Here is a 24,952-nt window from a genome sequence, read left to right on the forward strand (position 1 = left end):
TTCAGTCTTGCTGCTGGCTCTTGGAAGCCTCATTCACCAGTTTCTGCCTTCTCGCTTCATCAGTTTTGGAAAAAGAACATAACATTTTTGTAATGTCATTGTTGTTCCATATTTGCTTGAATTATTGACCACTATACAACTGAACAACTATACTCTGTATCCGTTTAATGAAATTCATTATAATTGATGTTAGGTCTTTACTCAAGAAGACTAATGATGAAAGTAGATCAAAAGGTGCACAAAACAATTAATGAATATAAAGGGTACACTTATGCAACTTTGCAGCTTTTTAATTTATTTTTTTACTTTTGTTGCCCCTGAAGTATTTGCATTTTCAGTTGAATTTTGCAGCTTTTGTGTGTCACAATAAAAATGGAAACCTTTTTCAAATATTTTTTTTGGTCATAATTTTTGCATCACAAAAATGTGCCATTTTAACAGCAGTGGGTACAGTTTTAGGAGCCACTTCATGGGTCAACTGTACATCACCTCACAAAGAATATAAAAGAAATTTAAAACAAATGAAAGCATAAAGTTAGAAAAACAGAAGGAGCTGAAGGAAAATTGCCGCCTCACATCCCAGGACTACTTGGATTGCTCTCAACTAATGAAGATCTTCCGCCTTCTGTCCTCCCTGGCCGCCAGTGATGATCTATGTCTTTGGTGGATGTTAGACATCAGTCTGGGCTGTCGCGCTGGTGACTTGTTTTTATATGTAATGATGCTAAATTACACAACAAGGAATGAAGGAGGGCGCCGAGTCATCCATCAGGGGGATAGTTTCTACAAGCTGCAATTGGGGGCATTTTTCAACCTTGGTCCACTTAGGTCGGGGACAGAAGGATGCATGTTTGTCTTTTTTTCTCCTTCCCTCTCACACAGAAACCAGCTCGCTTCTACAAACACATCAGTTTGCCACGAGCTACTGGAGGGGATATCTAATTCTTTCATCCACGGCGAGTCATTGTGGTGGTGTCAGCTGGTGCCGTCTCTTTTATCACACTGGAAGCTAATGGAAGCAGCAACTGGAGGAGGTGGTCGGAGTAGTGGGGGAGGAGGACGCAAGTAAAAAATCACACACACAAACAGAAACACAAATACGCTCAGAACCATCTGAAGATGGGGAGACGGGGCAGGCGGGCACGCCAGGCACGCCAGGCTCCGAGGCGAGAGCTGTTTTGTGGTGCTGCTGAGACCTCTCTCTATCAGTGTGTTTCTGGCACTCCAAAAAAAAAAAAAAAAACACACACACAGAAGTGATCCAGATGCATTTCTCCTTTGCTTTTATAATGAGTCTCTTTTTTACCCCCCTGGTAGGGTTAATCTGGATGTTATCTAAAAACCTAGACTACTGAAGAAAGGATTTACTTAATTCTGCACATCCCACCTGGCCTACATGTAAAACTAACAAACAGATGAATGAAGCGTTGCATTTTCTTCTACCTAATCCCTCCTTTTAGTTTTATTAGGTCTCAGAATGTTCTTACATCTATTGACGGGGACTGCTCTATGGAGAGTTTATTTACAAGAGAGGAAACAACAGCCAATTACTGCAGGAGGATTTAGAGCAGCGTACATCTTTTAATTAGATAGTTGACCTAATTTTCTGGTAGCATTGTTACCAGAGACACATTAAAGACACATTGTTTTAGGGACATATGCCAGCCACGTATTCTGCTTATTTTATCTATAACTCTTTATTTTTTCAGTCTTTTTCTGTTTGTATAACATAACAATCGTGCTTTATCATTTGACACCATTTAGATACATATCATGTTTATATTATGTTTTACATTAGGCAGTGAGACAGTTAAAAATATACAAAACAATATTATTTTACTAGACATAATTTCTATTTTTAATATAATCATCAGTATCTTCATTTTTCATAATCATTTCTTATATCTCTGTAAGATATGTGCTTTAGCTTCTGTGATCAAAATATTATTGCAGAAAAAAGCAACTCCATATTTTTTTCAACATTTAGACAATAACTTCCAATGTAGTACAGACATTCACAGTTACATGTTTTACACGGTACAGTTTTACAACAAACTTCCAGAGAAAACTGTGGTAGAGTAACTTTATACAAAATTCACAGGACATGAACTGTAGCCATTTCACGTTTTCGCTCAGTTGTTTTGCTTTTCGAAGTTAACATGTTCCGTTCAACCACATGCCTTTCACGGTAGCTGCCATAGAAGCAAACTCACATTGTCCTAACACGCCATGGCAAAAGTCTGGGAAAACCTAAAAAGCTGTTGTGCTTTTTTTCTTTTTTCTCTCTTCACTGGCAAAACAAAGACAACGTAAACAAAAAGAGAAACAGACCACTTTGCTTACTGGTCTGCACCTAAACATCTACATATGTATTGCTGAATACATATTGATTGGACTATGATTGATCATGACACATAGAGAAAAAGAAAACATGACTGTACTTTAACACAGAGTTGGTCACGGTTGTTTTGTGCTAGCATATAAAGTGTACGTATTTAGTTGTTCTGCCCAGTCATGTAAACAGACTATCGTTTGGCTGAAATCGGTGCGTTGGCTTAAGGCCTTCTCTTTTAATCTTCTTTTTTTTTTTTTTTTGTCAGGAGACATTTGAGAAACGTTTTCAATGATGTTCCTGAGGAAAGCATGCAAAACGTAAACAGGATTGACTGTCAGCATTAAGGGATAGTCAATATTTGCAAATCACTTTTCTAACCATGTGCTTCTTCTTCTTCTTTTTTTTATTTGTACTTCTTTGTATCCTGTGCTTTGCCAACTTAATACTCAATGGCATAGTTTTTGCTTTTATCTGCCTATTGATTTTGGTCCTCCATTTCAACATACATAGTATAAAACATCCTAAAAATAAGTCTAAAAATGCTTTGATCACATAAAAGTTTTATCTCTCTTTTTTTTCTTTTACACTGAAAAAATAAGGAAAAAAATAACAGTCTCTTTCACACACAAAATCTTTTGCAACAAACTCTGGACAGCTCCAGATTTCTCCTAAACACGAACATCTTATTGGCTTTGTGCTTACTCCGAGCTCCCAGTTTGCCTTGTGGCTTGTAGTTTTACCCCACATAGAGCAACATTTGGAAAAGAGACAACTGCGTGAGGTTTGGTAAACATCTACAAATAAAAATCGACGCCAACCCTTGCACTCTTCAGCGATGTCAAGTTGGTTTAACTACTTTATCTACTATATTCACACGGTATTTACTTGATTCATGAAGATATTCAACAAATCTCTAATCTATAACTCTAGTTTTTTTCTCTTCTCACAGTATTACACAGTATGTTTACATTTGTTTCGGAATTACGGTTGTATCGGTAAACACTAACAGTCTTTGATTTTGTTTTCAGAACGCAAGCCAACAATAAAACATTATTGGCTTGATTTAACAGATACAGAAAAATTAAACGTGGTTGGAAAATCTGTTTTTAATCACATATTGCCCCTGGAGGTAGGTGAATCAATTAAAATCTTGGAAGTCCTTTGTATTGTTCTCTTTTGTCTACATGCTCCATGAGGGTTCTGTTGTTGTTCTACACGTTGGCCTCAGCATTAGTCAGGTTAGAGGGTGGGCTCGTTGGGTTAGGGGGATTAACAGGCTCTGTTGGGCTAGTTGGGTTTGGAGGTGGGCTGGTTGGGCTAACAGTTTTAGCGGTTGGGTTAACCGGGCTGGTTGTAGTAACTGTGGTGGTAATAGTGGCAGTGGGACTCGTCGCCGGATTTACCGGGCTCAAAGCGGAGGCTGGGTTGGCTGGCACAGGAGCCGTGTTGGCGGGTGTCACGGGGCTGGTTGAATTTACAGGAGCCATACTGATTGGGCTGCCTGGGTTTGCAGGAGCTGGGTTTGTGGAGCTAGAAGGGTTGGTAGGATTGGCAGGGCTGGACAGGTTGGCGGTGTTGGTTTCCGCTTGCTGTTCAGGTCCGTTCTCCTGACATTTCCTGACGACTGCAGGAGGCTGTAACATTATTCGAAGACGCTAGGAGAGAAAAACAGAGCAAATAAGAATAGCTAACAAATTAGCTCTCTTTAGCTAGCAAATCAGCAACAGATGATTTTTTGGGGTCTTGGTCTCTGCTTTCCTTCATTATTTCGTACATTTGTAGTTTTGGTTTCTTTGTGCCAGACTGGGACAGAAATAAGCTGTCTAACACAGGTTTCCTTGTATTTTCGATGTGCCTTTTCATGCTTGCATTGGGGAACATTCTTTTATACCTATTTAGGTAATAATCTTTAATCAGCTCAGTCTACTCAATTATATTTTTTGTGTATTTGTTTAGAGAAAAGTGTTTAAAGTAATATATAATCTATAGTAGAATTTAGAAACTACAGATGTAAAGATCTTGTCATGGATGCTGGCGCACTGAAACATATATTATTATTGTTATGTGAATGTAACAACAGGTCCTGCCACATCTTTGAAGTATGTGTGTCCCGTTTGATATGTTCCTGTTCTCTTAATACATGTGTATTGAGATCCAGGGTGTGGATTTCGTAGTGGCTGGATTACTTTTGCAATGATGTCACTATGTTGTGTCATGCTTTCTTTTCAAATGTAAGGTTCAATTGACCATCTGGTAATGCACTATCAATATCATTAGCTAAATTATTCAGAAAATGGGTCGAGCTGTAAGTTTCACTTTCAGTTTCAGGCAGTTGTCATGCCGACATGAGTGAATCTTCATTGATGCACACAGCATAGCGTACTGTGTGGTTAAGTAATATTATTGTCATTGCTGTGATATTTGAGTCTCAGTTGCCTGCTTCTGATGCGCATGTGCCGCAAAAATGAGAGCTGATGCACACATTTGGCAAACTTTTTGACATGTCCAAAACAACTTGTGGCAGTCTGGCTTAATTGGTGATCAAATTGTGTTTGCCACAGTGTCAAATGCAAAGTAAAGTGATGCTGGGGCATTATTTTCCTCAGGCCTCATGTTTTTGTTCACTAATAAAACAAAGGCCAAACGGAAAATAGTATTAATGTTAGCTGATTTGTTACTATTAACGAACTAGAGTGCATCAGTAAGAGCAGCCCTTATAAAATGCAGTTCTTCAATGAAATTTTGATGTCTAGGTTTTAAATGTTTGCACCCATTCTGATGACAGATGAAAGTAAAAATTTTGATTAAACTTCTGGAAGACTCTTCTTCCGTTGCCATCACCATTGTCCAATGGAAAAATTGTTTAAGGATAATTTGTAATGTATTTTTAGGGCCTAATCAGTCCAGCACATTTTATTTCATTCATGTGGATCAATTATTATTCCTTCTTGTGCGGCATGTAGTTTAAATACAATGCTGACCAGATTAAAGGTTTTAGTGCAATATTTAAATTGGTGAAAATGTGTTCTGCCAGTATTTTTTGATTATTTTGGTCTATATTTAAAGAGTCAAAGCTGTTTTATTGTTATGATGTTTTGATGCCTATCTTAACAATGAGACTAGTTTCTCCATCCTTTGCATGCCACTAAATTAATATTTTTGACATATGAGCTGTTTTAAGAATCCCTCACTGTAACGTTAACTTAACTATACTTTTTAACGTGCACAATCTAAAAAATAAAAAAAACCTTCACCTCACTGTTTTATGCAGAAACGGATAAGTAATCACATCTGTTGCATTGCAGGTTTTTCATATTACACTGAGGCTCACTGTACTGTCATTACATTACAAGGCTTTTTAATGATAGAGATCTTTTCTTTAAATTACAGAATGCTTACTTTTATTTAGTCACAAATTATCATTGCCTTGCTTTATCCTAATTTATCATATCAATTTGTTTTGTGTGTTATTATGATGAATCAGTAAAGTAAATCATGAATAAAACAGTGAATCAAATGGTATCAAATCAGTGTATGCTGTTCATGTATCTTTAACATATCACATTATTATTATTATTATTATTTTTTTAACCATGTCCTGTCTGGCAGAGTAACGCTCAGAATTGTTGTCTGAGCACCAAGAAAAAGAGATTTACTTTCACAAGTGGAGCATTACAGCTAATGCTTTAAAGCTCTGCTTGATATTTATAAAAAGAAACTTTATTAGAAACTGTTTTGGGATTATTTCAATTGTTACGGACAGGGAGACAGAAATGAAAAGGAAATGAAAAGGAAAAAAAAAGTACGAAAGAGAGAAAGGTGGGGCAAAAAGGAAAAGGGGAGAGAAGGAGAAATAAATAGAGGAAAGAAAGAAGGATGAAGAGAATACAAGATAACACCCTGCTTGCTTCTACACCTGCAGAAATGTTCATATTAACAGCTTTTTTACAGAAAAGTGCATGGTACTTATCAATGCAAGATGTATTTAGTGGTAAATGCAGCTCAGTATAGAAAATCTGTATATCTGTTAACACCTGAATCTAAACACCTGTGGGTCTGAGTGTGAGCGCGCTTGTGTATACAAGGTTTCTCCATAAAAATATGCATTAGTGAGTGACATAGTATCACATTATTCAATTTCAAAGCTCATATACCAAAATCGCAATGGTAACATCTTAGGAAGGTGTAGGAAATGAAATGTTGAAAAAATGAAGTATACCAGAGCCTTCTCATCTCACCTCCTTGTAAGTGCCCTTGAGCCCGAGATACATGTAAACCATGTATCCTGGTATGAGAACCATGGAGGACAGAGCCATGAGCCATCCCACTCCCTGACCCCAGCCTGGGAACACATAGTCTCCCATCGTGAGAGGAACCATTTGTATGGCGCTGAACAAGAACACTCCCTGTGGGAGACAAGAGACGCTTTATGCATCCTGACTCCTCTGACTACAGGCAGGGCTGCCTCAGCCTGGCATGGCTGCAGGCAGGTAATATTGACTTTATTTATTGTTTCATCTTTCATGTCATGACTTTAGATGTACTATCCTATTAACTCAAAGTACTCACAGCGACAATAAGAGGGGTGAACACAACCCAGCACAATTTCCACCATATACAGGGTTTGTAGCCAATCATCTCCTCGATGTTGTTGTAAAACTTGTCCACACCTGCCAGACAAATGAATGCATGACCAAAAAATTCACATCAAATTTGTTTCTATCTTGTGAGATCTGCCATGCATGATGATGAGCACAGTGAGGCATGACACACGAGTGCTCATGACCTTGCGGCGGAGCAGAATTTGAAGCAGGTAAAACGTGTCAACTCACTTGGTTTGCTACACTTTGTTTTTCAGATTTGAGATATTTCCCAAAATTAAAACTTGTAGCAGTCATTTTTGTTGTTATGTTTGAATGAAAGATAGAATAAAACACACCGTAACACCAAGATATGGAGATGCACTCAAAGAAGACCAAGAACAGCAGACACATCCCACTGGCAGAGTAGTAGTCAAACAGTTTGAACACATAGATTCCACCCTAGTTACAATTAAAAAAGAGAAATATAAGAATAGATGACAAACAGTAAGATGTTCATTGATGCAGAACTGCTCTGTTGTACCTGTGTGATGTTTGAAAGTCCAATCACATATGACACCAGGCAGACAATGGCGATGAAGATCTCTCGTCTGCCTCGAAGAACCCTAGGGAACTCGTCCACAAGGGCGGTGATGAAGCCTTCGACGGTGCAGAACTGAAGGACACAATCACAAAAACAGCTTGAAACATCTGTTTGGATATGTGCACTTTGAGAATAATTTTTCTGTTGTTGATCTTGAAACATTTCAGGTCGGTGTACAGGTATGGTTTGGTAATGACATGTTCTCATCTAAAACCAGTCATGAAAGATATAAGTGGACTTGGACCGGAAAAATACTAAATATTAGATTGAAATGCATATAATTTTCCTTGTAATTAAAAAATTGACACATCTTGATTTGTTTTTCATTTCATGTTTCAAATAAAAAAAATAAAATGCTGGCTAAAAGAAATGAAGGATTGGACCATTTTTCTCGTATTCCAAGACAGGCATGAAATTCTGTGAAATTCATCTTTTTCTATTACTGTAGTCGGCACTATTTCTTCTGTACACCTCAAGGTGTTTACAAGTATAGACGAACAAGAGAATGAAAAATAATCACAGATCTAATCAAAAAAATGTCAGCGGCTTGGATAAGTATGAGTATTTAAAACAGATTTTTGTTGCATTTTTTTAATCCGTGGAAGCCCGATGTCAAAAAACTCCCCTGCCATATATGGGCTGTGATGTCACCAAATATTTGCCCATTTTCATATATTTTGATGTCCTCCACACCTCAGCTTGTGTTTGCAAAGTGTGTTTCATCCACAGCACTGCCAATATATCTCTGGTAAGTTTTTCCAAAATCAGGCTCACATTGCACTGAAATACGTGTTTGTCATTAACCTTTTTATCTTTGTCCAAACTGATGAAGATTTTAGATTTTATTTATTTTATATGTTCTTCTTCTATGTTTTTTGGTGAAAAGGTATGTGGGGGGCACTTTTGGGGTGTTCAGAAGAAACAGTGGCTCCTAGAGTCAGAATTTATAGAACTGGGCACTTGTCTAGGAATCTGAAAGGAACAGTCCAATTTTGCATTTCACTTTGCTGGTGATTTTGATCTTATTATTTTAAACATGAAAGGAACATCAAACCACAACTTTTATTTCTAATTTGGTATTCTGTGTATTAAAACAAAACACATGTACACTTGTTTTTGGATTATTTTATTACTCATTTCTGATTAAAACATCCGATTACCAAAACACTAGGATCCAAACTATGAAAAAAATGCGTGTAATTTCTGTGCTTTACTTTGAAGCGCGTTTGGTCTGTGTCAGTGGTGGCCTCATTCAAATCACATGCACAAAATAAAGAAACAATATAGCCTGGGGGCAAATGGAGGTGATAAAGTTGCACTAAAAATTCTTGACAGCTAATGTCAAAGCTCAGCTACATTAGTCTGCGAGGAGCAAATTGCATGCTTATCATGCAGAGAGCAGAGGTGAGCTGCATGATATGTAAGTGCTTTTAAATATTTAGGTCAGCCCACAAGGAGATCATCACCAAGCCCCTTACCTGGCTGTCTATCCCCAGCATGAGCAGCATAGAGAAGAACAAAATGGCCCAGAGAGGTGATACGGGCAACTGGGTTACAGCCTCTGGATATGCAAGGAAAGCTAAGCCAGGACCTGGATAGTAAATAGGAAGCATTATTGTAAATTTCATCATTCTAGAAGCTGCCAAAACAACATGCTAATGTGAAGATCATTGGGGATAGCAGAGGGTAACAGTGACAGAAGCCACTAACGTGTGCAGTTACCTGAGGCTGCCACGTCCGCAATGTCTTTCTTAGTCACATGCGCCATGAAGCCAACAATGGAAAAGATTACGAAGCCAGCAAACATGCTGGTGAATGAGTTGATGCAACACACAATGACAGAGTCTCTGGGGAAAGGAAATAATAGTTTTTTTTAAATGGGGCTATTGTGAAGGGTTTAAATTGACTTTTTCTCTCCATTTTGTGTTGACCTTTCTAAAAACAGCACAGGAACATCTTAAAGATCAGCAGTGGGAGTGCTTTAACTGCAAGACGCTAGGTAAAAGCTTTGTAGCTGAAATAAATATATACCGTATAAGGGAGATGGAAAATTCACCTTATATACAACAAAACAGTGAAACAAGCTCACAAAAAGCCCAATTTAAATGCAACTATTTTACGTAACTGATTATGTGACCCAGAATGTAGGGCTATTAGAGAAAACACTCAGGCATCACAGTAATAGTGGTTCTGTTTGTTTCTACAGCACAGAGCAGAAAAAGAGTCTTCACCTCAGCTCTATTCATGCCATACATCCACAATAGTTACACTTTTTGAAGTCTTATTAAGCATCCTTGAATGGGGGTGTATTTTATCCATTTTCTGTTATTTCATAAGTGATATCTGTTTTCAATATTATCAGCTTTGTCACTCGTCTTCTCATAAATCAAATTTAGTTCATGAATCATCAGCAGCTCTTACCTATAAACATTGTTATTGAATGTGTTATAGCTGCCCAGAGCTATAAGGGACCCCAATCCCAATCCATAGGAAAAAAAGATCTGCGTAGCTGCATCCAGCCATACCTGACAGAGGAACAGGAGAGTTTAGCTGCATTCTGCTCACTCGGGCAAGCAGCACGTAGGCAAGAATCCTATAATAACATGTCATTACCTCAGACTCTTTCAGCTTTTCAAAGTCAGGGGTGATATAGAACAAGATTCCCTCTCTGGCTCCAGGTAGACTTACCCCACGGATGAAGAGAATAAACAGCATGAAGTAGGGATACGTAGCTGAGAAGTAAACGACCTGGAAAATGTAAGGAGGTGATCAGCAGAAATTCATGAAAATGTGAACCTGGGACTTGCATTTTCATGAGGCTTGTAAAGGCTTTTTTAGTTTTATTTCAACAAAGAATATGTAATTATTGTTCATCCAGCCTTCTTGTCACATATTCAGGGAGGAAGTTAGAGAGAGGGGATGGGGTCTGACTTTGACCAAAACAAATTTTGTTCGGCATGGTCATATGATGAACTTGACTTTTAAAATGTAACGTCATTTGGGAGAGAAACTGCTGCGAATGAAAAAGGAGGATAAATCCAGATCGAGGGGGTAATGGCTGATTGTTGCTCCTCCTATCATGAATCCACACTCGGAATAGAAAACGTGTCAGGAGAATTGGAATTAGAGAAGCCGACCAAAAGGCTGGCAGACTACATTTAGAGGAAAATAAGTTTTATTTTTTTATTTTTAAGGTCTCTTATTTTAAAAATTCAATTCCAGACAATGCTGAATGCAATTTTAAAGATTGATGAGACAATTTTAGACTGTTTAATATTGCATAGGGCCTGCAAACTCTTACTAGAAACCAGCATAAATAGGTGTTATAAATAGGTGTTGCCAAAAACAAACACACATTTTACCTTTCCTGTCCAGCTAACCCCTTTCCAAATACAGAAGTACACAAGAACCCAGGCAATGGCCAGTGTTACTGCCAATGGCACTCGGAGCTGGCCTGGTTTTTCCAAGCCATCAGTCATTTGATGCATGTTGCGCCTGCAAGTCAGAGGAAACAGCGATAATACCATTATACACACAGGGTAGCAAGAATGCAGCAGAGGAGGCTGCCTTTTGTATAGCTCAGGGAGGCATGCAGAAGAGTTTAAAGCGCTCCAGTAGAAGAAAATGTCAATATCTTACTCCCAAAACTCCACCACAGCACTGGTGAGATTGGTGGTATCTGGAATGGAGTGGTTTGTGTAACATTTTTCTGTGTTCCATAGATTGTTACATGAGCTCCATGGAAGTTCCTGGAAAAGGAAAAAAAAAGCATACACTTTGCATCCCGTTTTGACTAATTTGGGGAATTTTCCTAAACACAGTTTTTTTTAATTTTAATTTTAAAATTTTTTTAATACTTACAGTGGTAAATGAGTTGTACAGGTAATAAATGGCCCAAGAAATGATTACAATGTAGTAAATGTTAAGCCAGAAGGAGAGAACAGCTGCAGCAAGGCCCACACCTAACATTCAAAAATAATTTATGTGTTTAAAAAGAATAAATTTGGATCTGCATTTTAAATTTGACATTTATTGTACCTTTAAACATAGGAGCCAGTTTCCACACACCAAGCCCTCCAATTGAGGTGTACTGACCAAGGGAGCATTCCAGTAGGAACAATGGGACCCCGGCAAATATGAGGGTCAGAAAATATGGAATCAAAAAGGCTCCTGGAAGGACAAAATTGCATCAAGTTAAGCAATTAAAAATGATAAACTGCACGAGCACTGAAAACACTGCACAAATCATTTCAAATATTTGTTATGATTCAGTTCAGTTGATTTATCTAGCGCCAGTTCACTTTAAATGTCACCCAAGTCACTTTACAAGACAAGCAGGGGCAATTTATATTCAAAAGTAATCAAATCTGTCCAATCACGTCGGCAAACTCAAGAACAATACATTCAAATTGGATCCTAGTTACAGTATAACATAGTGCTGCCAAATTCAGTTTAGTTGGTCAGCACAGCCTACTTAATTAGGGTTGCAAATGTAGACAAAGCTTTCACTGTTTTCTCTGTTTGAGAGTCACTGAATTTTAAGCTCCATCCTGTGTATCGCTGATCTGAATGGCTCATTCAGTGTGCATACATGAACAGTAAAAAAAAAAAAGTATTTACCTCCGCCGTTTTTCCCGCAGAGATAGGGAAATCTCCACACGTTCCCCAGTCCAATTGCATAACCCACACAAGACAGGAGGAAATCAAATTTCCCCCCCCATGTTTCCCTGGCGGGGACCTCTTTCTGCTTCTTCTCGGGCTTCACGTCCAAGGATTTGGGCTTGTCGTTGTTGGCGGCCACCTCGTTCAGTTCTGTGACCTGTCCATCCGCTTTGGTGCCGTTCGTCGCCATGTCTCTGGATTTGGCAAATGTCCTGGCAGTCGGACGAGAGGCTTCAGCACCGGTCCACGTAGACAGCAGCTTCGCGGTTTTTTTCTACAACTAACACTTCGGACCAAATGTCTGGAGATGAAGCCTGTGCGCACACACGACTGGTCAGTCGTAGTTAACCTAAGATCGTGGATAGAGTGATTGGTTGTTTGAGGGGGCAGAAAAAGGGGTTACCTGTTTGAACAAAGATGTACACATAATGTACAACATTCATTTCCTTTTAAATCAGCAACAACAGTATAAACAAATAATGTACTTTGAACTCTAAAGACGCATTTAAAATGCAGACTGATGCATTCTCTGATCATTTGGCACTAAGACATTTTTTTCCATTCATGACAAATTACCGATGGCAGAGGCATGCTGCCTTGCCTCCACACAAGACAGATTGTACATAACTTAACAGCCAAACACAAAACAACAGACAGGGTAGTCTAAACAAACTCTGCATTTAAATATGCCAAATCAAACAGAAAATATATAAACATAAATGCTAAGTGTCCCAAAAACATGCACCTTTAAGCACAGGACGCACCGTAGCAATAGCGTCCAACCTATAAAAATGAAGCACAACGAAGTCCACCAATTAACACCTACAGATTCACTTAACAGTTATGTTTCGTGGATAACTAAAAGTAATCGTGGACAGAAGGACGTCTTTAACACGCAAGAAAACAAAACGCACTGTGGAGACAAAAGGGATGTCCAAATGCGTAAAAGCTTTACGCATCAGGCTGCATACATTCTGCCATATTAATTGGGAACTCTGCGCACCAGAATGCGACTCTTTGCATCTGCATACACCAGACAGACTGGAATCAACTCTGCATATTAGAGATAAGTGCAGAAAGATTTACTTGATCCCCCCTCTCAGCAGCAGATCAACAGCTTCATTCGCAATCAAGACAATCCAAATGTTGTCGTAGGGACAAATACCTGAGTCGAGCAATAACCAACTCGCACAGACAGACAGCAAATATTCAAAACAACATTTTACTCACAGTGAATCTGGGATCCGCACCGCCGAGGCTCCGCTGAATGCCACAAATTTCCAAACGAGGTATCCGAAGATTCCTCCTGCGGCTCAAGTTGTAAACTCCCGGTGTTTCTTGAAACATAAATAGATTTTAATTCCATCAAAAGACATTAAGAGGCGTTCGTGGGGTCCAAGCTGGAGCTGTCCAGCGGGGAGCAGTGCTGAAGACCAGAAGGAGGAAGAGGAGGAGGAGAAGAAAGAAAGAGAGAGGAGGTTGATTTAACACGGGCAGCAGCCGCTTCGCCTTGTGCGACTGTCTAACATCAACAACCAGAGACTCAACTCCCATCTACACAGCCTCAATGTCATCTCAAAGTCGCCCCCCCCTTACCTCATTCTCATCTATAGGCTGAGCCGAAATCACACTCGCTTCTTAAAATTGTGGTTTTACTCCGTTCAGTTTATTTACTTTAATTTTAATCAAAAGGTTGCGAAGTTTTGTTGTGACTGAAAGTAACAAGCAAGTATTAAAATTATGATTATTATTTTGTTTTATGTTGTGTTATTTATTTATTTGTACTGACACCAAGCAAATGTGAGCCCCCTCCTAACCGTCTGCCCTCCCCCAAACACCCTCCACCTCCGCCCCCCCGGCAGCATTAAAATGTATGGTCGAAGTGCATAATGGCAACATATAAGAGGTAAATATAAAGCAGCCCCGCCGTGTCCAAACGCGCAGTGCATTTTGGATGCTGAGGCCAGTCAGCGGCTGTCTGGCAATTCTTGGCAAATTGAGATAAATGGAGCCCGTCAATAAAAGAAAGGGAGGGAACACTGACTGGCTGTCTAACTCAGCCTGTAAAGCCCGACGCCTTCACAAATGATGGGATGATATGAAGAGGATAAACTGAAGAAACATAAACTCTGGCAATAAAAAGAGTGAAGAAAATGCAAAAGGTGGAAACGACGAAAATAACCAAGAGGAATGCGCCGAATTTTCTCCCTTTTTTTTTTCTTTTTTACATTTACTTGAGATCAAATTATTGAAAGTAGAAGACAAGAACAAATCGAGGATCTAACGCTATGGTAAGTGTTTTGCTTGTGCAAACGAGGCAACTTGTCTCGTTTTCTGGAATATTTAGCGCAACTTCTGCTAACTTGAAGCTTTTGCAATTTGCCTCCATGCTCTTACTTTGTTCCCACATTAAACACGTGTTCTTGCGTGGGAAAAAAAAAGAGGAATACACCTTTTTAAGAGTTGTGTAGGAGGCGATGTGGCGCAGACTGTGATGTAAACTGCTGGATATGTGTTCTGGCACAGAGAGACATCGGGAGCGTTACAAGTGCGGTGTGAAAGCTCCTCTCCTATCATGGGGCTGAGAGGGCACCAGATGGTAAACCAATGAGGGGTGAACTAACCCACTAAATGTTACCACATGAAATGCAGCATTTAAAATCCCATCTGGTTTGCTGTCCCTGCGGACATGAAAGTGTGAAACATGACACATATTTATACACCTGCTGATTGAGCACGCAAGCATGTCCAATGAGACTGGTGACATGCACTGCCAGCCAGCTGACCCCCTAACCCCTGAGCTTTTTGATTTATCTCGCTGCCCTTTTTCACCAACAGCTCCACAGTCTCCTAATTTCAGCAGGAAGCCAGCATGTGGCTCCTTGTGACTGCTGAATGTGCTCCATTAGGCTGGAATTACTTGTCCTCTCTGTTAACTGCTTTCAGTGTGCGGCTTAGATTGAGCTACTGGTTCCCCCTTTTTTACAGGCCCAGTGGCCGTAAGGTCCATGTTATGTTGACAGGAGGAGGTTGTGAAAGGGTAAAACCATATCCTTCTTCTGAATTTCAAAATGTTTTTGTGCAGGATGCAAACAAATATCTAAGGAAAATAAGTAGAAGGTCAAAGTTTTATGAACAGGGATATTTTTTGTTATATTTTTTCAATTAAAAAAGAGGGAAAGAAAATTTATACATGGTTTTGACATTTTTTGGGGAAAATAAAATCAAAAAAGTGTGATCTGCATTCTGACCCCTTTTTTCCAGACACCACTAAATAAAATCTAGTGCAGACAACTGCCTTCAGAAGTCACCTTGTTAGTAAATATAACCCACCTGCATGTGATTCAGCTGTTTCTGTGAAGGTCTCAGAGGTTTGTTGGAGAACATTAATGGACAAACCGCAACATGAAGACCCAGAAACATGCCTTGCAGGTAAGGGAAGAAGTTGTGGAGAATTTCAATACAGGCGTAGGCTATAAATAACACCTCCAGGCTTTGGATCTAATGAAGCGCTGGATAGATCCACAGCTGAGGTGGAAAAATCTGTTGATGGGACAACTTTTAGTACTGAGCGCCACATATCTGGCCTTTTTGGAAGAGGGATAAGAAAAAAGGTCATTGTTGAATGAAAGCAACGAAAAGTCAATTTTCAGTGTTGCCACAATCTATATAGAGGACACAACAAATGTGTAGAAAGAAGAAGGTGCGCTGGTCAGATGAGACTACAATTGAGCCTTGTGGCCTCCATGCAAAATGCTACGTGTGGAAAAGTTAACATTGCAAACCCCCATAAACCCAACATCCCCACAATGAAACATGGTGGTGGTTGAAGTGTGCTGTGGGGACATATTTTGTCGGCATGGACATGTTAGATGTGTTAGAATGCCCCAGTCCAGACCCAAATCCAACAGAGAATCTGTATTAAGACTTAAAAATTGGTGTTTACATAGGCTATCTATCTCATCTGACAGAGCTTTAGCTATTTTGCAGAGAAAACTGAAGCTGTAGTTGCAGCATGTAGGGCTTCTACAAAGTATTGATCAAAGGTGCTGAATACAAATGCATTCTAAACATTAGTTTTCATTTGTAAAAAAAACATACTGATAACCATGCATCATGCATTACAATCTGTTGACCTGTCACATGAGATCTCATTAAAACACACTGAAGCTTGTGTTTGAAATGTGACAAAATGTGTATATGTTCAAAGCCCTGTACATCAAAAAGCAAAACACAAAATGCAAAAAATGTAAAAAAATAAGCGGCATTTTGTAAAACTCACTGGTAAAACTCCTTGCAACAAATTTTTGGTTCCACCTTCCTCATTGATGTCAACAGATTACTAGACATTTAAAATAAGTGACATTTTGTAAAACTCACTGGTAAAACTCCTTGCTACAACTTTTTGGTTCCACCTTCCCCATTGATGCCAACTAGAGATTTTTAACAACCCTACTGTGAAACGATAGCTTTGACTGCTCACAGCCTCCTTTTAACTCTCAGGACGTTTTCTCTTGTCAAATGCATCTTAGTGGAGTCATATTTTCCAGTCGCAGTCTGCAATTTTAGGCCCCAAAATAAACTAATTAGCATGATGATTAGTCATTAGCATGCTAATCATAAGCAATTCACATATTTTATTCATACTGTCACCCAGTTGTTTTTCCTGTTTATGCGGGATTTGTGTACACATCCCGTTTTATTTTCTCATTGCAAACCCTTGTGTCAGTCTGATGACCAATGTAATTTTAATTTAGTTTTGAAGGCATTTCAAGATAATGTTGTTATGAAAAACTGTAAATTAAATGATTGTTATCACTCATCTCTGTGACATGGCCGTCACATGGAAGTAGCACAGTGCTGTCACAGCTACTCTAAATCAACTAAAGGTTTTTGTAAAACATTAGCTCTGACAATAAGGAGTCTCCCTCAGTGCATCTGAAATGTAAACATGTCTTATGAATTGATAACACTTAGAGCTGTACTGTCAGAAACCTTGAGGTGCTCCCATTGTTCTGTTGTTGACGAATGCCTATTTTCTCTCTGATTGCTGACATAAGTTCTCCTTAACACCTCTGTGGTTGATAATGGAGGAACTGGCATGGATTTTTTTCACTGGGGAAATAAAGAATACCCAAAAAGGAGCTCTCTCAGTCTTTTTCTGTGCAGCCTAAATATACTTTGGTCCTGGCTCACAGGGAGGGCTGATGAAATTTACCTCACACCTTCACATGATAAGAGCCTTAGAGGTTTACTGCATGGATTCCTGTGTTGTAAACCTCTACATTATGTAAACTTTTAAGACAAAAAACAGTGCAAGGTAAAGATGCTTTTATTTGTCTGCTCTTCTTGGTGTAAGAATTTGTTTGCCGTGACCTAAATTTCGGTGAAAAATGTGCATCAGCAACTCTGTCTCGGCTTTTTCCTTCCCCACGTCTCCCTCACTTTCTCTGTTCTCCTTCTATTCCTCCGGCTCTCTTTAACTATGTCCCAGCCACACTTAATTTACAAACAGGCTAAAGAAGCTGAAAGGACATTCCTTGCTGATCACAATTAGCTCCAGCCAGATTATTCACGTTTCTAGAGGTATTTTTGGATGTAAGAATCTAAGAATAAGCTGTCTACAAATATTCCAGGAATACCAGGTGAAGCGACCTCCAAATATGGGGAGCTTTGCACTTCTCTCCTTTTCTACCTTTGTTAAAGGGATTAACTATGCAAAGAAAAATCCCACATCTAGAAATGACAATGTTGTCCTCTTTTAGCAATTCATATTTAGCAGTTGCTCATACGATTTTTGTTCCCCACAAATCCAATGAAATGAGACAGTATTTGTCAGTGCCAATGATCAGCATACAGGCAGGTACTCTGTGTGTTGACAGTTCTATGTGACAGCGAGCACGTGATGAGGATTTTGTAAACATATGACCTCCATGAAAACTAGAATGGGGGCTCTAAATCGATTCAATTTTTGTACATGTGTTGCTAGGCAACAGCGTAATCGCTTCCAGTCCCCCCACACCTAACTTGGCTTTCTACTGGGGTCGCTGTACTTCTTCCGCCAAAAAATGGTTAATCAACTTTGACAAAAGTCTATTAATGGGGAACATTGGCTTCTGAGGGTTAAAAATCACATACAAGGCTACACAGAACTAATGGCTAGAAAATGCAAAAATATTTTAAAGATCTAAAGGACCTTTCAAACATTTTATCCCAGAACAATGCGTTTGATTCTACTTGAGTAATAACGGCTTAAATGGGTGTTGCAAACCACAAAAACAGAATCCAAAGGGTTATACTGCAATGTGGAGATGCCATTTCTGTTGCTAACAAAATAATTTTATTTAAAAAGAAAATGACATCTTTAATTGATTAACTTGTTTGCTACAATGCCTAGATCCTGCAAAATTACATTTACAGTTAAAAACCAGATGTTTACATGCACTGTATAAAATGACACCTATTTAATTTTTCCAGTATCTGACGATAAATCGGATTAAACGTTTCCTGTTTAAGGTTAGGTAGGATTACCAAAACAATTAATATTTTCTAAATTTCAAAATAATTAGAGACAAATTTTGAAAATGATGTCATGTTTTTATTAGCTAATTAACTCACAAAAATGTTAGTTTAATAGGGTCAGCCTGTGGAGGACACAACACACACACCGTTTCCTTGTGTGACATCATGAAAAAATTTCTGATTTAGAACATAATAATATATAAATATAAACTTTTTTTCATTATTCTGCCAAATCTATAAATATATATAAACATCTGTCTAGAAACTTTTTTTTTATTGCATACCATAGCTCCATTAAAATGTAACTGGTTACTGAGGCTTATTGTTTTGTTGAATACTCTTTAGTACAATCTAATATGTTAATGTAACCTTCAAAACACTGAGGAATAAGACATATTTTTACATTTTTATTGGAGCATTGTTTTCTAAAAAAGTAACCTCAGCCTTATCAATTCTGACATTGAAGAGCAAGACAGAAATGACTAATAAATACAATATTTTCTAATACAGGCCTCAGCTGGACAAGAATTTACAAATAAAGGTAAACAGCACCCTTCACACTTAAAAGAAACCTTCAAATAAATTATTTTTTCATGGTGGAACGGTTTGGGGTGGGGTGTTATTCCAACCTTTAAATGAAGTACATTTATTTAGTGAGAAAGTAAAAATTCAAACTGACTTTCACAAAATCACTTTGGCCACAATTTTTTGTCTAATGTACTAGCAGTACTTAATACAACCCCCTTTTTCAATAGGACAGCACTTTGAAACATTTCACAAGGTTTGGAAATACAGAGAGGGACCCTTCGTCTTTGCACAATCTCTTTGCACAACCTCGAAATTATTCTTCATCCGTTCTCATTGTTTAATGTATTTTGGATTTTTGCTAATGTTGCAAAAAGACCTGAGGACAACCCAATATCAGTTTTCTTCCTTAGGCTGCAGGATTTTTATGTAAACTCTGGTATTTCATGAGGTCATGTGCTGTAAAGCTTTGGGTGTAACTTCACTGGCAAGATGTCTCAATTTGGACAAAAAGAAGGTCCCTTTGACATTTCTACCATCGCTTGAGGCGTACGACATTTAATGTAGTTCCTATTTTAAACAGTGGATGTTGATGGAGATGAAATATGCCCCTATGCCACAATTACTGTATTACCAGAAGAAGAGTTTGTGGAGGTAGTGCATTCCTACACTACAAAGTTTGACCTTTCAAGTAAAACTTTTAGGCGTGTATGTAACATTTTGCAATATTTATTCCCTCTGTGTTTATATTCAGCCTGTCAAAACAAACTTGCTTTCAGACTCTAGAGCTCTTCCTGTGTGGCGACTGCCACTTGCACTGTGTGTGCTTCTGTTGTGAGACACCATTCGTAAGGGCAGAAACAGTGGGTATAAACAAAGTGTAATGACAAAGTTTTAAGGGCCTGAACATTTCACTTAGAAAACGACCAAAACTGCAAAGTATGAAACAGTGATGGGAAAAAATACTTTTTGATTATTCTGCTTTATTTTTATAACTCATTTCATGCTCTAATAATGTATATGACAAAGTTCAATCTGTGTAATATATTTATTTTATTTTAGGTATTTAACTGTAAAGTTGTTTTAGGTTTATCTTAATTTTCATTGCTAATAAAGTACTTTAAAATGTTAAGTATGAATATTAATGCTTTCTTGAGGCCATGATTTTAGTTATGTTAAACCATTAGTAGTGCATCACTTGGCACATGAGACTCCTGCCCTACTTAAATGGCATGTTTTCTTGTCTTTCACATTTTGAAGAGTGACAAAGAGAAATGGGCCAACATTTCTTACTGTATTTATGGCCCTGTGAAACAAGGATGACATAACTAATTAAAAGACACTGTGATCAACTTAGAAAGTAACTAAAACCATTCAGTTACGTCTCCTTGGGTGTTTGTGTTTTGGTTTTCTTTTTTGGTCATTTCTGGGTCGTTTGTTATTTTTAGAAAGACCTTGCCATACTCATACTAGATGGCTGTTGTGGAGGTAATTGTAGAATAATAAATAATTTTTGCCTTCTAATGTCATAGGTGTTTGTTGAAGTGGACCCAAATGCAGAATATTAATTAAACAAGATAGACTGAACTTAGAAAACCACAGAAGGAGCACAAGGTGAGAAACAGAGAGACAACAGGAACCATGATGGGGAACAACACAAAAGTTCATCAGAGGGAGTGAAAAATAGGACAATGATTACTGGAATAAGGAACGGGTGAGAGTAATTAAGGGAATGTGTTGCAGCTGTGGAGCAGCATAATCTGAGGTAGATTAGCAAGAAATGACAAAGACGTTATGCAAACATCATAAAGAAACACAGCGAAAATAACCAAGTCGGATGAACATGGACCTATATGCAATACTTTAGTAAAATAATCCATAATTAGCACATGAGTTGATAATACTAAACAACACAACCAGAACTAAAAATAACACCCACACCCTTCTTTCAAAGATAGCTTTTAGATGCCCCAAGAGTCCAATAACAATGGGCTGCCGGATCTCTTGGAACGCCAACTCAGAGATCAAAATGGCCAGAGTGGAGAGCCAGGAGGATGGTCAGTTTGAAATGTTGTTTGGCATTTAGCGAGCTTTACTACCAATACAAGTACACAGGCACACTGGATAAACTGAAAAAGTGGGATAAGTAAAACTGGAACTAAGCAAAAAGAGAACAAAACATGTGAATAACTCAAAGCATACAGTACGAACTAGAATGCATAACTCAGACAAACCAAACTCAAGGTTTATGGACTCATGACAGGTGATAGTGCAGGAGAGAATAATGGTTCTGACAAAGCATGCTTTAATGAGGGATGCTCTGAAGGTGATGAGGGATCTGGGGATGATACTATAGGCCCTGGGTGTCAAACTCCAGTACTAAAGGGCCTGTGTCCTGCAGCTTTTAAAAGTATTTTTACTTCAACACAACTGAATCAAGTAATCAGGTTATGTACAGGAGTCTAAAAAACTTGCCTGCATGCTAAGGAGACAATTCATCCATTTGATTCATCTGTGTTGGACCAAACACATATCTAAAAGTTGCTGGACACTGGTCCTCAAGCACTGGGGTTTGACACTCCTGGTGTAGATGATAAAGATGGCAATTTATACTATGGTAATAGAAAAACTGCTGTTGCAGAAGATAATGACTGGGAGACAGGATGCTATTGTCCCTGATTCTGGGTAAGCAGAAGATGCTGTAGTTGATCAGAATACTGTACATGAGGCTGCAACTAGTGGTGGAGATAAGGTCTGTTGCTACTGTCTGAACATGCCAGGAGCTCACAAAGAACAACAATAGATTTGGTGAGCAGCATGCCTATTGAGAGTGGTATGTATTAGGGCAGAACCGAGTAAAGGAGTCAAGTTACAGGGAACTGGTGCAAAAGGCTAATCTTTTGCCACAGAAAATGGACCTTCACGCCAGTTCATCTAGCAGCAGAGCAGAAGGCAGAACCTCTACATTTTTATGAAAGTCCTTCTTTGCCTCTCTCAGTTCCTACTCTATGTGTAGCCAGGTAGCTGCACTGGCTACTTAAGAGTGAATACTTCTGTCATGAGTGGTTGCTACATTCCTTTGGTGTTTAACCCTGTGTATAGTTTAACACAGATGTTACAGACATTTCTGCTAAATACAGATGATAATGGCACCATGAGGCATCTGGAAATTGTACCAAAGGATGAACTAGACTTTTGGAGGTCCACAGTTCTCTTCCTGATATCTTGGCTGATTTCCTCAAATTGTTCAACAAGGAAGCACTGTGTTTAAATCTTTGGCTTAGACTAAATCAACAGGGTTGCCTCCACTCAACTCAAATATAAACTTCTGAAAAATAAGAGAGTAGTAAATAATTACCGTATTTTCCGCACTATAAGGCGCACTTAAAAACCTTTAATTTTAAAAAAAAAATGACAGTGCGCCTTGTAATCCGGAGCGCCTTATATATGGATCAATTGGTTAATTGGTTGATCCATACTGGTTGTACACGGCGCTCTGTCAAAATGTTTCAGTACGACTGGTAAACTACAAAGCCGCACCTCTTGCAGCATTACGGCTACCGTAGTCAGGGGTGTCGCCGAAGTAATAGCGGTAAACACCTGTACTGTGCTTACTCCTAGTCCAACACCACTTGTGTGTGTATAACGTTTGAATGTACTGTTGCAGGAATTGCCTGAACTATATGTGATTAGAAGCTCAGTGTGTGGGGTGTATGTTTCGTGTGTGTGTATGGAAGATGTTGACATTACTCCTCCAGACAGAGGTGGCGCTGTGTGCTGCCGTAGCTGAGAATCAAGAGTGAAGGAGTGACGTCGGTATTATTGTGTGTGTGGGGTGGGTAGAGACGGCGACCGGAGCAGCGGTGTATGAGTCTGTAAGCCCTGTGTTTTTACGTGCTGCAAAGTCATTAAAAAGAACCCCGAATCTCGTCAACAACTTAGTGTTTTGATGCTGTTCCTTCAAGCTCAACTCAGCAACGTATGAGTGAGGGAGTTAACCCCGAGGAAACTAGTAACTTCGGCCCTGGAGAAAGCGTCTCCCCTGTGTCATCAGACTACGGTCAGGGGACAGAAACAGGAAAGGTTAACAGTACTAACGTTTGATTTAGTGCATCAAACTGTTTCTTTTACGTGTTTACTGAATCAGGGAAAAGTTCCCTTTCACGTTTTAACTAACGTTTGATTTCAACTTCAACTTCATAGACTCCAATGCATTCCTAACGTGCGGTTGGCTCTATTCAATAGAATTCTATGTAGAGGAGACCTTACCATGAGAGTGAATGGAGTTATCAGAACGCTGGTTTGTAGTGTATTAATAAAGTTTGACTGACTGACTTATCTGACTGTTTTGTTAACATTCTCTTTAGCACAGCTCCATCTAGTGGATGCATAACGCAACCCCAGTCAAACGTTTGACTGCAGTAGCTTCTATTCTATGCGCCTTATAATCCGGTGCGCCTTATAGTGCGGAAAATACGGTAACCAGAATTGCTACAACTTTGAGTAAATTCATACAAAAGAATTGTTTTACCCAAAGATCCATACTTTGTTGTTGTTTGAAACTAAAGTGACTCACTGTTAAATGACCTTAGCTCATTAAAACTGCAGACAGATAATGCAAGAATTAGTTTCATAGTCTTTATTTTCTTTTGCTGCTCTGTCCTCCAAGTTCATACCTGCTAATTTCTTTCCATTTAGTCTCATTATATTGTTTTAATTTACAGGATTGGGAGACAATTTGATGACAATTAAATACCAAATACCCTATGATCATAAATTCTGCAAAACTGGTTCAGCTATTGTATTAATTAGATATTACTGAAAAAAAAAAAAACACGTACCATTTTACGCCATGAAATAAAAAATGTCATAATGGTTGGTGGTAAAATACAGTTTTCAAAATGGGCAAAAATTGCAAGTTTAACTAATTCAAAATGTAAAAAGAATAAAGTATGTATTGACACAAGGAGACATTTTAATAACATATTAATATATTATTTAATTCATAAGCACATTCTTAAGAAGATTTTTGTTTTTGTATGTGATTGGTCTAAAGTGACAGAGACAACAGTTTCTGTGTGCATTAAAACATGTCAGTTTTAGGGTAGCCAGAGGTAGCAAAAGGTCCATCATCCTGCATATCCAAGCAGGAAGGAGCCATGACACTGAACTCTTTAAATGGAGGCTTTGACAGCAGCCTGCAATCCTTTCTCAGTACACTGCCCCTGCTAATCTACTCTATTCAAACACATCACTATGGAAACTGACTTGATGTCTCACCCTTGCTGCCTAACCGGTGCCATGCAGCCATGTCCGTCACTGACAAGGAGGTTGTTCAGCAAAATTGCTGCCTGATCATTGTTCCACCACAGTGGCCATGCTGTGACATTATTGTCTGTCTCCCTGATGCAGGATTGTTTTTTTTTTTTAAATCTGCAAAACTGCACTGTTGAAGAAAGCAAATGTAAGCTCAAAGGCTTGCAACAGTAATCTCTTCAGCGTTAACCTGGCTATAAGATGGAGAGTTTTGGGTGGTTGAGGAATATTTTCTATTCCTTGTGCCTGCTACCTTTTTCATTTCTGTGCCTTGCCTCTGGCAATATTGCAGGTGAATATTTGTCATGGTTTTAAAGGGTTTATCAACTTCAAAGCTGAGGGAGCTGGTTGTCCAGCCCATCAATGGGACCGCAATCCTTCCAGCACGCACAAAGAATGAGGTAGAGC

At 38.8% G+C, this 24,952-nt stretch overlaps 2 protein-coding genes across 3 annotated transcripts in view; one reads left to right on the forward strand and one right to left on the reverse strand.

Moving 5' to 3' along the window:
* Positions 1-1,678: 1,678 nt before the first annotated feature.
* slc6a1a (solute carrier family 6 member 1a) lies at positions 1,679-13,731 on the reverse strand. Of its 2 annotated transcripts, none has more exons than XM_047370792.1 (15): positions 13,412-13,731; positions 12,140-12,530; positions 11,558-11,689; positions 11,381-11,481; positions 11,159-11,268; positions 10,882-11,014; positions 10,133-10,267; positions 9,941-10,044; positions 9,242-9,366; positions 8,998-9,110; positions 7,460-7,591; positions 7,275-7,377; positions 6,905-7,005; positions 6,574-6,741; positions 1,679-3,990 (listed from the first exon to the last, which is right to left on the reverse strand). In XM_047370792.1, exons 2-15 carry the CDS (start codon positions 12,369-12,371, stop codon positions 3,547-3,549), a joined length of 2,133 nt encoding a protein of 710 aa, XP_047226748.1. In that variant the 5' UTR covers positions 12,372-12,530; positions 13,412-13,731; the 3' UTR covers positions 1,679-3,546. The 2 variants fall into 2 exon arrangements, with proteins under 2 accessions (XP_047226748.1, XP_047226756.1); XM_047370800.1 differs by having other exon boundaries at positions 12,140-12,584.
* A 353-nt stretch (positions 13,732-14,084) lies between these two features.
* Positions 14,085-24,952, forward strand: part of tnnc1a (troponin C type 1a (slow)) — a 43,028-nt gene continuing 32,160 nt past the window's right edge. Inside the window, exon 1 of the mRNA XM_047378576.1 lies at positions 14,085-14,472. Coding sequence (XP_047234532.1) covers positions 14,470-14,472 — 3 coding nt within the window. The 5' untranslated portion in view covers positions 14,085-14,469. The remainder of the gene's footprint in view (positions 14,473-24,952) is intronic.

Source organism: Girardinichthys multiradiatus, chromosome 1 (assembly GCF_021462225.1).
Source record: "Girardinichthys multiradiatus isolate DD_20200921_A chromosome 1, DD_fGirMul_XY1, whole genome shotgun sequence".
Classification (NCBI taxonomy): Eukaryota; Metazoa; Chordata; class Actinopteri; order Cyprinodontiformes; family Goodeidae; genus Girardinichthys; species Girardinichthys multiradiatus.